Source organism: Martes martes (assembly GCF_963455335.1).
Source record: "Martes martes genome assembly, chromosome: X".
Classification (NCBI taxonomy): domain Eukaryota; kingdom Metazoa; phylum Chordata; class Mammalia; order Carnivora; family Mustelidae; genus Martes; species Martes martes.
This window is the reverse complement of record NC_137897.1, coordinates 96,722,041-96,739,194: the sequence shown is the minus strand read 5'-3', so window position 1 is coordinate 96,739,194 and position 17,154 is coordinate 96,722,041. Positions and strand designations below refer to the sequence as shown.

The window sequence follows — 17,154 nt, the reverse complement described above, 5'->3', positions numbered from 1 at the left end:
GTTTGATGAATAAATATTTATTCAGTTGATTTTATTATGTTATTTACTTTACATGCTCTATCACTACTCTTACAATTCACAATGAATACCTAAGCTGTATCAATACTTTAATATTGCAAGTCTTGTAATCATGACACAAGATCTTATTTAGCTATCATGTGTGATTATCCTTCACAATAGAACTGTGAATAGCCCCTTGATTTACAAAACCACTAATTCTTTCCCCATTTGTAAGTATTAACCATTCCACACTTTGCAATAACAGGGCAAGCTATAATTACAGAATTTTAGAACAAGGGAGTTACCTAGAGATTGATGTCCAGGTAGACCTGAATATTTTACAAGTGGGGAAACTCAGGCCCCAAGATGTTACGTGACTTATCCAAAAACAGCATGGCTAATTAGAAACATCTGATTTTGCATGTAGTCCATAAGGCTTCTTATGAGTCACAGTAATTAAAGCTAATAATTTTATTCCCCTCCCTCTTCCTTACTTTGGAAATGGACTACACTCTTTAGAAGTTAGGTCACAAATTACTCATGTCATGTGTAAGATCAATCATGCTTTTTGGCCTCCAATTATCTGTTTCGAGTGTGATGCCATAAAACTCCCTTTTTAGAGGAATTTTGGATGGGTGGAATTTTAAGGAAAATAAAATCTTGAGCTTATTGAACTCAAAATGGCATTTCTAGAAAAATGCTGATATAGATAACTATGACTTTCCCTTTCAAGTTTTGATAAATGGCTTCTCCAGGCTGAACACCTGAAGATCAATCCCTAGATTCAGAGAGAAAATTCCATAGTTCATTTTACTGAGCACTTCATAGCGTTTAAAAAAATATATTAATTTATTAGCATTAATAGTGGCCTAAAGTGATCCTTTGTGCCAGATCCACTCAACTTAGTCTCATAATCCCCAGCTACAGAATGTTCCCTTAGATGCTGAAAGTTCACTAATAATCAGTGTCATTCTTTGTTTCCCTCCTACAATTAGCTTTCAGCTGTTTATGTTCCTAGGGAAAAAAGTGCTCCCTAGAGAATCACAGAGAAGTCATGCATCAGTTAGCTCTGATTGCTTGTTGACTTAGATAGAAAGCAAGACAGCATTTTGACTACCGTTTTATTCATGTTACATGTACTTTCTTCCACAAGGAGGAAAAGAGTAGGGCCTGCTTCTAAGTCAAGACCTGTGGCTCCACCTGTGAAAATTGACCGAGTCTCTGGTCTCCTCACTGTCCAATTTCCTGGTGGTATAAAATCCACTAAAAGAATTTTATAGAGGTATAATTCAAGTACAATAAACTACACACACTCAAAGTGTACAACTGATAAACTTTGGCACGTATACACATGTGAAACTATTGTCACAATCAAGACAGCAGACATGTTTCCTTGTGCACCTTTGTCCTATACTTCTCCCTCACTCTCTCCCTCAGGAAACTGCTGATCTATTCTTTGTCACTATAGATGGGTTTGTGTTTTCTAGAATTTTGTTTAAAGGGAAGCATACATGTAGACATGCTGTTGATCTTCTTTCCCATAGCATAATTGTTTTGAGATCCAGGTATCTTGCCATGTATCAGTAGTTCATTCATTGTTAGTACTGAGTAGTATTCCATGCATCCTGTGTGTATAGCTCTACCACAGGTAGTTTATCCTTTCAGCTCTTCATGGATACTTGGGTTGTGTCTTTTTTTAAACTTTTTTTAAAACTTATTATGAATAAACCTTATGAGCAACCTTGTATATAATTTTGTTTGGACAAAAGTTTTCATTTCTTTAGGATAGGTATCCAGGATTACGTTGATCTCCTGTTAAGGATTGCTTTACCTTTTTAGGAAATGGGCAAATTGTTTTCCAAAGTGGTTGTACCATTTTACTTTCTCACTAGCAGTGTATATGGTTGCTCCACATCCTTGTCAACACTTGGTGTGGTCAGAAGTTTTTTTAGCCATTATGGTTAGGACTGTAGTGGTATCTCATTGCAGTTTTAGATGACTAATGATGTGGAGCATCTTTTCCATTGCTTATTGGTTGTTTGTATACCTTTTTTGTGAGGCATTTATTCAAATCTTTTACCCCTTTAAAAATTGGATTTCAACTGTATTGATTTGCTCATATTTTGTCTCTTACAAGACTGCAAAATAGGTTTTCATTATAATAAAATTTAAATACATATTTGTGAAGCCCCAAGTACTTCATTCACTTGGCAACATCTGCATCTGTTTATTCTTGAATTATAATTTCTTATGGTACCAGTCTATCTTTTTAAATCTTAGATATCCTAAGAGTGTACTGTCATTTCTCTTATGGTTAGGTTTGGTAAGAATAGACCTATAATAAATCCAATTGAACTTCATCTTCTCTAGGGAATGTATAGTATTTTAGGTAACAAGGTTATATGTGCAAGGCTAAAAACAACCACTTAAGGTGCGTTGTAAGTGCTTTATAGAAAATGCATCCTATGGGAATTTTGAACACCACTGAGACTTTTGTGTATTTAAGGAAATAATTCACAGTGGTAACGTTGATTTCAAGAAAGGGAGGTGTTCAAATCCTTTACTGGAAGTAAGGGAAACTTTTTCTTTTCTTTCTCTCCTTTTATTTTTGTTTGAACATTAAAAAAACAACTGATAGCTTACTTGGATTGTTACTTTTACTAATTATGTATCAACAAGGGAAGTGTATTTTTATCAGGTTGTGTTTAATTATAGAATTTGTGGTTTAATCTTTGTGTTCAGGATCAGACTATAGTTCCAATGGAAATCTTACGTGATTTTTTTTTATCATATTATACCACATTTCCTTAAAAGGGAACAAATCCATGTTCAGATTTCTTTTTGAATGGGAAGAAAATCTCTTTAACAAAAAGGCATTCTTCTTACATTTGCCAGTGATCTTTGTTTTTTTAACCATATCTAGTATTTTATTATATAAAATGTCAAATTGGCTGTGTATTTATTTTTATTTGCTCATCCTTTTCCAGTGAATGTCTTTACCATGACTCAGATGCTCATATTGTAATCTTTGGAAAATAACATCTCAGTGTCATTATATGAGTGAAAATAAATGCAAGGCTGTGCTTTTGAAAGTAAATTTCCTAATTAGTGCCCTGAATCCAGGAGAAATAAATGGGGACACTTCATAGCAATTCAATTCAAGCGCTTTCTTTCTTGTGTCTCCAAATAGAATTACAGCTGGTTGCTGCAGAATCTTTGGTAATGCCCTAGTAAGGTTGTTCTCTCACTTTGTCCCTTTTCCTGGCTCCCACTGACTTCAGGAAATATCCAGGGATGGAGTTTTCAAGGTGTGGTCCCTGGGCCAGGAGCATAGGCCTTACCTGGGAACTTGTTAGAAATGCAGATTCCCCAGTTTTCCTCCAGACCTTCTGAATCAGAAACTGAAACTGGAGGACAGGCACAGCAATCTGTATTTTAAGAAGCCTTCCAGGTGATTCTGAAACATGCTGAAGTTTGGGAAGCTTTGGTCTAGAGGAGTGAAGGAAGTCATGAATGCAGGCCTGTATAAAATTCCTTTCCTGCAGCTTTAAGCTGACAGGTTCATGGTCAGGTTGCTGTAGCAACAATTGTACAGTAGGATTGGATAATGAAACATTGTGAAATTAAGAGGCATGAATATTAACTGATCACAATATTCTAGATCAGTAAGATTTATATTGGGCAAAATGGATTTTTGCTTTTAGCCTTGTGTCATGGAGAAGCACAGTTTCCTGAGGTTATATGTTTGACAGGTCGAAAACACGTCTATTTTTAATTACTACTTTGGAATTTAGACAAATTTCTGTGGAAAAACAGAATTACTCTTAGAAACATGCAGCACAGAAATCCTAAGTAATGAGCTTAACAGTGACTTATAACCCTGAGGAAATTAATTTATAATTGAATTATCCTAATACATTATAGTAGCCTTCTCTGCCCACGATATCTGTTTCATAGAGCACAGTGCTGAGCACCTAATGGCTATTAAATAAGCATTAAGATTTGATTTGTTAAATCCTTTTTTGGCAATTATATGTCACATAAACAGCTATTTTTAAAACACATATTCAAATTCTGCACTCTTCTTTCTAGTGTATGGTCTGTCTATATAAATTCTAACACTTTCTGTATTCAAAGAATTGAATTCATTTTAGGGTTTGCATTTTATTGATATGTGCTAAGGATTAGATGCACTCAGTTAAGCTTCTTCCCAGCCAAATGACATACCCTGTCTCTGATGTCAGTCTGAGAAAATCCTATATAGTGTACAACATCCCCGGATTACCTTATCTAAGTATTACATGGACATTTCAGATGATATATCTTGGCATGTGGTCATTTTTCATTAACTTATTAGGGACTGTTAAAGCATTTTTCCCCCTTTCTGACACCTTGCCATAATTGAATGCAAAATTGACTGTAAGACTGAATGCCTGATATACATGCAGTAAGTGGATGGGGTTTCACCAGTGTCTAGCGGACACCATGCCCAGATGGGTGTTTTAGGAAAAAGGGATCTGTTGCTAACTGCCATGGGCAATAGACAAATGATACCTACTCTTTGGACCTTATTTTCCTCAATGGTAAAAAGAGGGGATTCATTACATCATCTGTAATATCCTAAGCATTATATGGATCTAAGACTTGGGGGGAAAGGGTGGGGGAATCCAAACTGTGAAGCTCTGCTAAGGTGTAATATACAATTGAATATTTTTTATGTATTTGTTAAAATGAATGAATGAAATGCATGAATGAAACAGAATCATTAGCTTCAGGTAGGCCTCAAACTCTTTTGGAGACTATGGGGAATAATGATATTAAACACTCATGGTTTCAGGTGGTTAAGCTAATGTGTTTTGGGAAACATACTTTAGAGAAGTATGTTTAAATATGTAACATTTTTCCCCAGATTTTTCACATTGAATTATTTATTCTTAACCCTAATGTGTATGAAATACTTAGGAAAGCCAACAATTTTATTATTTTAAGCATAGGTGTGCTCTACAGATCATATATATTCTTCCTAGAAGAGAGATATCTTTTAAAGGACAGCTTTCTACACTTTATACTCGTCTGCATTCACTTATTTCATTACATTTTGTGCAACCTAAAATTGTAGCTATAAAGCTATTTTGGGCATGCTTTTTCCAGAGCCTTGTAAGAATCAACAGGAGCATAATTTTAAGCTACAGAAGTGCAAAATAAGCACAGAATCCTAGCTACCATAAATAAAAAGGCCAGAATTCTAAGTTTGCAAAAACACGTAATTACTAGCAGGGGGTGGGGGGAGGGCGTAAGGACAAAAAGTAGAATTTTATCGGATCTTTCTTCCTATTTCTAAACTTTTCCTGTGAACTTCGTTTCTTCTCAGAGATGGAATTCTGTGAAACTCCTCACACTCTGTGCTCTGGCTACCAGACAGACATGCACAGTGTTCCTCGGCATGGGTACCAGCTGGAGATGGGCTCTGATGTGGACACGGAGACCGAAGGTGCGGCCTCACCTGATCATGCTCTGAGAATGTGGATACGGGGGATGAAATCAGAGCATAGTTCCTGTTTGTCCAGCCGGGCCAACTCTGCACTGTCCTTGACTGATACAGACCATGAAAGGAAGTCGGATGGGGAGAATGGTAATAGAACTATCTATACTGTTTAAATAAAACCCGGAGAAAATGTGGTTTTTAGCCTTTGATTTGTTTTTCTTTGTCTGCTTATCTTTCATGTAATGTACAACGTAGAAATGCAGGTTAGTGGGTTCCCATGGACAAGGTATGTACCCAAGTATCTGGAAAATAGACACATTTATTTGTAACAATAGATAAAATGCTTTTTATTTCTGGTGATCCCCCAAAAGAAATAATCTCATGTCATCATCGATATTAAGCATGTCATATTTATTACTCACCTTTTATTTTCATCTTTATATTCCAGTGCACCACTAGTGGTATTTATTATAGAAAGTATTCATTTAATGTATTTTGGCTTTATATCAACGTATAAACAAGAGATGAATGACTGTATACCAAGCTTGTTCTGTATGTGTTTTCTGTTTTAATTCAAATTAACCTGTCAAATGTACAGACAGATTCAAATTAACCAGGTTAGACTGAAACAATAAAAAAAAACCCAGAAGGTAAATAACTTCAGCCATTTGCCAGACACTAAGTAATAATACCAATATCATTAAATTACTATTATATATTCTTTTTTTAGAACTTTGAGAAACAGAAAAATTTTGTCTTTTTAAATTGGTGGGAAGAGGTTCATTTATTTTACTTCTGTCCCTACTGAAGAACAAAATCCTTTCATAAAAAGCACATTAATGCTTATTAAACACATTAGTCTGGGCTCTTCATTCTGTTTGTATAAACTTCATAGGTCCCATTACTGTGACCACAGGTCTCCTCTGTTAGCAGTGGCTAATTAGTGTTTTCTCAGGTGACGGAGTGGTAGCCAGCCACCCTATACCTACAGCTTTTTCTATTCTTTCCTCCTCTGCCTTGTTCAGCCCATAGGGGACCCTGGCCACAATGATATAATCAGGAATGACCATTTGCCCACTAGTTAGAATATAATTTCCTTTATGATAGACCATAACATTTTGTAATATCACCAAGTATGCTTGGAGTCTTCATTTTTTTTTTAGTTTATTTTCATGTACGTATGTATGTATGTAGTGCTGGCTTTGGCCAAGAGTGTAGGAGGTGAATTATGGAAATGAGAAGGGAACATAGATGATCTATGTATGCATAGTCATATAAGTGAAAGAGCATTAGGATGGAAGTTATGAGACCTTGGATTGGTCTCTAAAGTTTTCTGGGCTTCAGCTGTGAAACAGAAAAAAATGACCAAATTTATGTTAAAAGGGTGTTAGATGATCTACATCACTGAGACTTCTTGTTGTACCTCATGTCAATCTTGACATACGAAGTTATATAGCCAGTTCACTGCATTAAAACATTAAAATGAAAGAAGTTTCTCTGTAGATTTCCACCATTCTTCCACTTCCATAAGACTCTAGGTGTATGGGGTTTCTTTTGAGGTAATGGAGTAATTCACCAATATATTGGTGATGGTTGCAGAACTCTGTGAAGATACTAAATACTACTGAATTATACAATTTAAGAAGGTGAACATTATGATATGTGAATCATATATCATTGAATCTGTTATTAAAAAAATACTACCAGATGAAGGGTAGGGATTAAAGATTGAGGAATCCCAGATACATTGGATAAGGATTAATTCGTAAAATGTTTTTATTACAGGTTTTAAATTCTCTCCTGTTTGTTGCGACATGGAGGCTCAAGCTGGGTCTACTCAAGGTAAGTGTATTCAAATATTTGACCATTGATTATTTTTACTTCACCCCATCCCTGACACCCACCCCACAAAGTGGAACTCTGCACCCCGACAACACACAGGGCTGGTTATTTAACCTGTCAAAGATTAGTTCATTGGCTGCTTATCGGTTTGCATTTCTCTGGAAAACTTCATGTGTGTGTGTTGGTAGTGAAGAAGAGGTGAGGCAAGAGCTCCGGACAAGGATAAGATAAGATCCAAGCTGAGGAAACATTGATTTAGCATAGAGGTGTAGATCTTAAATCAAGATGAATTGCGTTTGGCCTTATGATTTCCTACGTTATCTATGATTTTTTACATGGCTGTAGTCATTAATTTAATTCAGATATTGTCGTAGCTTTACAACACCTAGCAAATGGCTTTGGTCTTTTCTTCAGATGCTCTGGCTTGGGTTTAGAATCCTGCTATATCCGTGTCATCAATTATAAATAGCACCTTCAATGAAAGAAATGTTGTTCATTCTTCCCTGTAAACCTCTGTTTATACTGTATCATTTTTTCAGTGAAGAGTATTGGTGTCCTTTTTACTTTTGTCTTCATTGCGCTCATTGGGTTTTGCCTCTTTTCCCGAGGCATGAAAGAAAGCAATATTTATAAATGATTTAGATGCAAATCAAACTCTTGAGGGGGAGGGGGAATCCTCATATCTGACCACAAGGCAATGACTCGAAATTGGAAGGTGGGGGGGGGGATGGGATCAAAGAAAGATATATCAGAATGAGCTTTATTAAAATGCACATTCTCCTCCCCTACCCCACCATGAGAACTGATGACTGGAGTGAGCCACTATACTGTATCACTGTGTCTTATTCATTGGATGTATTAGGGACTTTCAAGAATGAAACTATTCAGTTTCATTTGACCCTCCGTCTAATCAACCATCTGTCTACCTTGACCGTGTAATACTATTTACTGAGACAGAGTTGGAAGACACCGGAGTAAAGGACATGCATCCTTTATTTTCCTTGTAGGTTTATTTTCCTTATGGTTTATTTTAGGAACTGGATAGGGTAGCACAAAATTGGGCTGGGCTGCTAAGGAAAACCAATGATTGAGTCTGCTAAAAACTCATCTTCACTGCAAGACTCTATTGTGCCAATAGGTACCTCCAAGAATGATTTGAACTTTTGAGAGGTAGTAGAGCATAGTGATTATAAGTTTGGACTGTGGAGCCAGGGGACCTAGGTTTGAATCCCAGCTGTGTAATGCTGGGAAAGTTCTATAAAGTTTCTGTGCCCGAATTTCATCACCTGTAAAATAAGGATAATATTAATGTCTACCATGAGGGTTTTGTGATGATTGAATAAACTAATGTATATAAAGATTTAGAATAATATTTGTAACATGTAAGTACAATTTGAATGTTCACTATTATTATTGATCAGCACAATACAATTTCCAAATAACACTTAACATCTTTATCTCATATGATCTTCTGATCACTCTGCAAAATAGATTCTCTTGTTATATGTGAGTCAAGGAAGGAAAGAAATGGCTATTTAGAAAATAATCAGTTGCACTTAACTAGCTGGTTTCTGAATTACAACTGGTTATTTTCCAAATAGCCATTTCTTTCCTTCCTTGACTCACATATAATGTGAACTTAAACAACTTTTTCCTTCTTGGTGAGAGTTCTATATATCTTACTCTGACTCCTACTACTAATTTTCAATAAAGAGTATACAATTTAGAATCTTAATTTATGATCTATAGTACGATTTCACCAATTTGATTCTATAAACTTTCAATCAGTTATAACCAGGTGTGAGTGGTCTTCAACATTTCCCTAGGTTCTCACAGAGGAGGTTTGAGTTAAGATGGAAATGTAAATGGTTTTTCTAAAAGCATATTAATTTGAAGAAATAGTTATTTTCAATGAATGGAACTTGATGTTTGTGTGCAAATGTTGCTATTCATTTCCCATTGATCTCATCCATTCATGGAAGGAGGCCTAGCAGGGCATCTTTTTCATTAATCTGACTTTGTATATACTATATTTGAAAAGAGTAAAATGGCATAAATTTTTAAGATTTATATATTTTACTGTCTCAGACTCCATGCCACCCTATCCCTGTGCCTCAGTTAGTGTCAGTGACTCTTTCATTTCTGTCCTCCTATACATTCTGATTTGGGGATTATTGATGAAGCAGTGGCCAAAATATCATAGACCAGCTTAGGACAATTTAAGCCTCACTCCTATAAATGTGGGAGAAAAGTGAAGATTGGGGGAAATTGTTAATTTGGGTAAGTTATTCAACTGAGACAGATTCTGAGACATGATTTCGAGGATGCTTTCAATTCTGTCCATCCTAGATTATGACTTGGATATCCTACTCATATTTCAAAATCATGTCTATAAGGACTTGTTTCTTTCATTTCATTAATTGGTTAAGCCTTTCAAAATGTTTATTTTTCTCATTTTCACAAACTCTATTTGGTTACCCTTAATTGAATTTAAGTCTCCGACATACTATAACCTATGAGGGATTAAAATAAATAGCCATCCATTTTAACACTGATACTCTTGGACTGAGCTGCCTGAAGCAAAGGGGAGGGGAAGGAGAACATAGGGTAACAGAAGGGAATCCAGATTTCTCAGCTTTCATAGGATTATCGGAACACTAATGGAGTTTGTTTCCATTCCCTCAGATTTGTCCTAAATAAATTGTCTATTGATGCTTAATGGTCTGTTTAGGAAAAATGCAGATTTACTCAAGTTAGCTTCATCCTGAGGCCTGGGAGCAGGACACTTTATATTTTTGTAGCTCTTCTCTGATCTTACAAGGATAGAAATGCTGGTGGGTCAAACCTCTGGTCCTCTACAACACAACTCTGCCTCTGACAGGTCATCCAGTGGGCATTTCTTAGAAGGATTCTGCAGTCCTACTTGAGCATCAACCTCATCAACTAGGGTACCCCTCATAATTACATTTGACTATACCTCAGACTGGAGGAATAAACGATATGGGCAGCTAAATTTGGGTAATCAATTTCCAAGAATGTGTTTTTCACATATGGCCTAAATGAAACAGTTGGATTATAAAAAGTGAAAATGAAATTGCGTATCAAGAAGCTAAATGGAGAGAAACAAAGAAAAAGCATTTTAAACCTGTAACTAATAAAGTATACAGATGGTCCCCAATTTACAATGGTTCGACTTACATGCTTTTGACTTTATGGTGTGAGAAAGTAATATTCATTCAGTATTAATTCTACTTTGAATTTGAATTTTGATCTTTGCCTGGAGTAGTGATATGCAGTACAGTCCTCTCGTGTTGCTAGGCAGTGGCAGCCACAGGCCCCAGTCAGCCACTTGATCACAAAGGTAAACAACCAATACACTTACACACATTCTGCACCGGTACAACCGTTCTGGGTTTTGTTGTTGTTGTTGTTGTTGTTTTACTTTCAGTATAGTAGTCAACAAATTATGTGAGTTATTCAACACTGTATTATAAAATAGACTTTCTTTGAGATGATTCTGCCCAACAGCAGGCTGATATGAGTGTTCTGAGCAAGTTTAAGGTAGGCTAAGCTATGGTGCTCAGTAAGTTAGCTGTATTATGTGCATTTTCGATTTACAATATTTTCTTTTCTTTTTTTTTAAGATTTTATTTATTTATTTGACAGAGAGAGATCACAAGTAGACAGAGAGGCAGGCGGGGCGGGGGGGGAAGCAGGCTCCCTGCTGAGCAGAGAGCCCGATGCGGGACTCGATCCCAGGACCCTGAGATCATGACCTGAGCCGAAGGCAGCGGCCTAACCCACTGAGCCACCCAGGTGCCCTACAATATTTTCAACTTATGATGGGTTTATCAGGACATAACCCCTTGTAAGTCAAGGATGATCTGTAAATCATGAAGAAATTTATAGCTATATTCTTGTTTATAATGATATTCCTATGCAAGCCATATTTATTGAGCACCTACTCACTGCTAAGCTCTGTACCGGAGACTGGGGATATGGTAAAAGGTGAACAGTATAGAATCCCCAATCTCAAAGAACATACAGCCTAGCGCGAGGGATTGAGGCACTGTTAGTTAGGATTATTCATTATCATTTATTACTGTTAATGCAGGGAACAGAAACCAACTTGACATAGCTTGAAGAAAAAAACACATTTATCTAAAAGAGCATGAGAATGCTTCATGGCATCAGGGCAAGAGTGACTAGACAGCAGGAAGGAATTAGATCAGAAGACTTGCCTAGACTTTGCCTCTTGCTTCTGAATCCAGTTCCTTCCCTCCTGCCTCTGCAGGTTGACTTCCTCTAAATCTCCATTTTCAAGACACACCTAAAACCGCACACAATCCCTCAGTTTATGTATCTTCTGTTCAGGAGAGAAGTTAAAATTAACCCAATAATTTTCAGTGCCATTTCTTTTTTTTTAAATTTTTTAAAAAAATATTTTATTTATTTATTTGACAAAGAGAGAGAGATCACAAGTAGGCAGAGAGGCAGAGACAGACAGGGAAGCAGACTCCCTGCTGAGCAGAAAGCCCGATGCAGGGCTTGATCCCAGAACTCTGAGATCATGACCTGAGCTGAGGGCAGAGACTTAACCCACTGAGCCACCCAGGTGCCCTTCAGTGCCATTTCCAAATTCCAAGGAGACAGGATAATTTTCCCAGCATGAGTCAGATATCTGCCACTGGACCCATCAGCTACACCCAGGGAGTGAGGTCAGTAATACAAATGTTGCTTTGTGGGAACCCACCCATTGGGTTCTTAGAGCAATTCTCAATGCAGGACAGTCAGAGTCAAGTAGGCACATATACCCAAATGGGTCTATTAGAGAGGAGAAGGAGCTAATTTTAATATAATCCAATCAATACTGTGATAAAGATAGGTGCAGTTTGCTGTGAGAATGCAAGTGATCTCAAACCATATATCACAGTAAAAATGGTTATATTAATGCAATCTAAATAAACTTTGCTCTCTATAGAGTATGTGGTTAAGAACATGGTCTATAGTATAAGGTAGACCTAGGTTTGTACTCTGGTTCAGCCATTTACCTGCTGTGTGTCCTTGAACAGATATCTAAAGCTCTCCAAGCCTCAGTTTCCTTGTCAAGTGGAGACATTACCTATGCAGTTTTTTTGTGAGGATTAAGTGATAAAATGAATATACTGCTCTTCACAATGTATCTGACGTATGTTAAACATGCAGTCAGTGTTAGTGGTGGTTTTCTATCACTCAGCAAAATTTATTATGTGCATAATCTGGGGTAGGTGCCTCCAGGTGAAGGCTCTCCTGGCAAGGATTAACCAGACCTGCCAAGTGACTTCTGAAATATCTAGTGTCCCAGGAAACTCTAGCCTAGGAGGGTCTGGCCTACTTTCTCCTCATTTCCATCTGGGTAAAATGCCATGCACTTGTCTTACCTTCAATAATACATCATTTCAGTAGCCAACAATCTTGTTCTGCCAAGTATAGAAGACTGTGAGAAGAAATTCAATGAAGTACTTCAGACGTGGCTGAAGGTTCACTTGTACCATTGTTTTCCTGTTGTCATTGTAGTATCCCCTTAAGGTAGAACTGGGATTTCAACTACCCAGAAGCCCTGTTGATTTCCATGATTGTTGGGCAGCTGAGCTCCCTATACGCTGCTCAGGAACTTTACAGGTAAGGGATTATCTGATATAATCCCATAATAGCCAAAAAAATCCATTAGTACTGCTCCCTGTTGTTTCTGTACTGCATACCACAGAAACCTGGTAATATACCATGTGCTACCAATAAACACCATGCCATCATAGCCACACATATGGTGTTCTCAGACCCTAAATTGCTTCATCAGAACAGCAGGAGTTGTGAAAAAATAGCCAGCCTAACACCTGGGTTTCTTGAATGACATGCAATAGTTATACCCAAATGAGGAGTCATTCCTTCTGATATTTGACCATGTGGGGCCATTCATGTGCATTTAATGGAGGGAATTCGTTTGTTTGTTCTACATTTCTTTCCTTTGGTTTTTTGTTTTCCCCTGGTAATGTAAGTTGTACAGGACACTTCCCTAGCAATGATAACAGTTCCTCAGGAACCATCTGAATGTCAAAGGAAGTGTGTGAAACAATGCAATGACTTGGTAATAGCTTTGGCAGGAGCCTTGTCATATAACTGACATCCTAATGGCTCTGCTGGACCCATTAGGCATGTATAAGACAGCACAGTTGACTTTGTAATGGCTCCTTTGGAGATGTTACACGATCACAGGAAGTGTGTAAGTCATTGAGATTACTTTATGTGTGGGTGAGACACTTCTGTGGTGACTGTGATAATCTTATAATCAAAAACAATTTTGATATTATTGAAATTCAAGCCATTATAAAGTTAGATATAATGAGCTCATATTTTCTTTTTTGTAGGTTAACTAGTATTTTTTGTAGTGTCGAAGTACTATCAGTGGATGGTTTAAAAATTGAAACAGTAAACACAGGTTTAAAGTGAAAAATTCTTCTCCCTCTTACACTTCAGGTGCCGCTCTTGAAGGGTGGCCAGTGTTAACAGTGTATTATGTATCATTCCCCAAATGTTCTGTACATGTACAAATGGGTGAACATAACTATAAAAAGCCTAATAACTTCTTCTAGTTAATATCCTATTTTGGACATTCTCCTATATTTGTAATATATAGATCTGCCTCACTCTTTTTAATGCTTGTGTAATATTCTGTTTCTGTATCATTTATTTAGTCAGTTCCCTTATTCATGGACATGTAGATTTCCAGTGCTTTGTTATTAAAAACAGAGCTGCACTTAACATCTTTATACACATCTTTTTGCACACCTATTGGATAATTTTGTGGAAGTGGAAATGATGGGTCAAGGATATGTACGTTGAGCATTTTTTTATAGATATTACTAAATTTCCCCCTTGAACAACCAATTTATCTTCCTACCAATGTGCCTGTTTTCCCATGTCCTTATCAACACTGACAGTGATATAAAAGATTTCTAATACGTAATCTGCTAGATGAAATATGGTATCTTCTTGTGCTATTATTTTGCATTTTATTGAAGAGGGACCCTGTGTACCTTTTTATATGTTAATGAACCATTTGCATTTCCTTGGTTCTGAATTGTCTCTTGACATTCTTCACCCATTTTTCTATTTGAATTTTTATATTTCTTACTATTTTTCCAGAACACTTCATATATTAAGGTTAAAAATCCTTGCTGTCATATATTATGCTTGCTTCTTAGTTTGTCATTTGCCTTTTGAAATAGGTTCATAGGATGTGTGTGTGTGTGTGTGTGTGTGTGTGTGTGTGTGTAGATGTAGAACTTTATTTTTTTAAGTGATCAAATTCAATCATCTGTACTCTATGACTTCTGACAGTATATGTAAAAGGAGGGATAGGTAATAGGCAGATATAGAAGTAGTTATCAACAACATTATAATGTCCCCAATTCTAAAAACAAATTGCTTGAAAATTTGTTTTAACTTTGAATTAGAATCTAAGTATCTACACACAAATAATCTAAATGTCTGGTATGTATACATGTGGTATGCATCATGGATATATTTACATGAACTCAAACTTGAATGTAAAAGAAGTTAATATAATATGAATAATGTTGATATTAAAGTAAATTAGAATTGTTTATTAGTCTTTGTAACTGATCTTGATATATTGTTTAACCACTTACTTCTTTAGTACATTAAATAACATGAAAGAAGCCAAAATGAGTTAATGTGCTCACAGAATTAGCTTATCAATAGATTTTTTAAAAATTTATGAATTTTTTAATTCAAATTCAATGCAGATCTTGAACTCACGGCTCTAAGATCAAGATCTGAGCTTAGATCGAGAGTCGGGCACTTGATGGACTGAGCCACCCAGGTGCCCCAGTAGATTGTTTAAGAGGTTAGAAAATGTAAGAAAAAATATGGTTGAGCATATATTCACTAGGAATAAATGACAGTGCAGGCATACCTTGGTGCTTCACAGATACTGTGTGTGGTACAAATTGAAGGTTTATGGCAACCCTACTTTAAGCAAGTCTGTTGGCACCATTTTTTCTATAGCGTGTCACATTTTGGTTCAAAATTTCAAACTTTTTCATTATTATTATATTGGTGATGGTGATCTATAATCAGTGACCTTTGATGTTACTATTGTAATTGTTTTGTGTCACCACAAACCATGCCCGTATAAGATGGTGAACTTAATAAATGTTGTGTCTTCTGACTGTTCCACCAACTGGACAGTCCCCCATCTCTCTGCCTGTCTTCCAGCTACCCTATTCCCAAGACACAACAGTAGTGAATTTAGCACAATTAATAACTACAATGGCCTCTAAGTGTTCAAGTGATAGAGTATCACGTTTCTCATTTAAATCAAAAGCCAAAAATTATTAAGCTTAGTGAAGAAGGCATGTTGAAAACCAAGATAGGCTGAAAGCTAGGTCTCTTGTACCAAACAGTTAGCCAATTTGTGAATATAAAGGAAAAGTTATTCTTGAAAGAAATTAAAAGTGCTACTCCAGTGAACACATGAATGGTAAGAAAGCAGAACAGCCTTATAGTGGATAGGGAGGAAGTTTTAATGGTCTGAATGGAAGACCAAACCAGCCACAACATTCCCTTGAGCCAAAGTCTCATGCAGAGCAAAGCCCTAACTCTCTTCAATTCTATGAAGGCTAAGAGAGGTGAGGAGACTGAAGAAAAAAAGTTTGGAGCTAGCAGAAGTAGGTTCATGAGGTAAGGAAAGAAGCCATCTCCACTGCATAAGAGCAAAGGGGAATCAGCCAGTGTTGATGGAGAAGCTGCAGCAAGTAATCTGGAAGATCTGTCTAAGATCATCCATGAAGGTGGCTACACTAAACAATGATTTTCAATGAAGACAAAACAATCTTCTGTTGAAAGACAATGCCAGCTAGGACTTTCGTAGCTAGAGAGGAGAAGTCAGTGCCTACCTTCAAAGCTTCAAAGGATAGGCTCTTATTACATGGATAGACTCTTATTACATCTGAATTCAGCTGGTGACTTTAAGCTGAAGCCAATGCCTGTGGGAACTCTACCTTATTTTTGGATATTGACAATTCCAGTATTTCATTACTATAAAAATATTACAATAGACATCTTTGCGATCAAAGCTATGCTTTGTTCTGCTTCCTTATGATAGGCTTATACAACAAAAATAACTGGTTTCAGTAATGTTTACATTAAGACCCAAGATACATATTATGAAATTATTTCTGAATTCATAACTCCACATTAGCAAAGCACGAAAATAGCAGTTTCATTGTTCACTTACTTATACTAGGGGACTTACTTTAAAATAATTCTTGCCAATTTTTCAATGAAAGGGAAAAAAATGAAACTGTGTATTTAAAATACATGTCAAGGTGTCTGGGTTGCTCAGTCGTTTAGTGTCTGCCTTTGGCTCAGGTTGTGATCCCAGGGTCCTGGGATTGATCCCCGCATCAGACTCACTGCTCAGCGGGAAGCCTGCTTCTCCCTCTCCCACTCCCCCTGCTGTGTTCTCTCTTTCGCTGTGTCTTTGTCAAATAAATAAATAAAATTTTTAAAGTAGTTGGTAAAAGTGAACATCCTTGTTTTGCTCTTGACTCAAGAAATCCTTCTAGTGCTTCTTCACTTAGAATAAAATTGGGTTTTATGATTTTACATGACATCATGCTACAGAATTATATATATTTTTAAATAATAAATAATTATATTTATATATGTAATTATATATAATTATATATATTATAATTACATTTATAATTATAATGCAGTATATTGTTTAATTATATATCATTATAGTGTAATTATAATAGCAT

General features: G+C 36.4%; 1 protein-coding gene across 3 annotated transcripts in view; it reads left to right on the top strand.

Moving 5' to 3' along the window:
• Positions 1-17,154, top strand: part of TENM1 (teneurin transmembrane protein 1) — a gene marked incomplete at both ends in the record, with an annotated part of 555,572 nt that overhangs the window by 63,896 nt on the left and 474,522 nt on the right. For all 3 annotated transcript variants that reach the window (XM_080831205.1, XM_080831204.1, XM_080831203.1), the window contains 2 exons: positions 5,372-5,632; positions 7,271-7,327. In XM_080831205.1, coding sequence (XP_080687331.1) covers positions 5,372-5,632; positions 7,271-7,327 — 318 coding nt within the window. The remainder of the gene's footprint in view (positions 1-5,371; positions 5,633-7,270; positions 7,328-17,154) is intronic.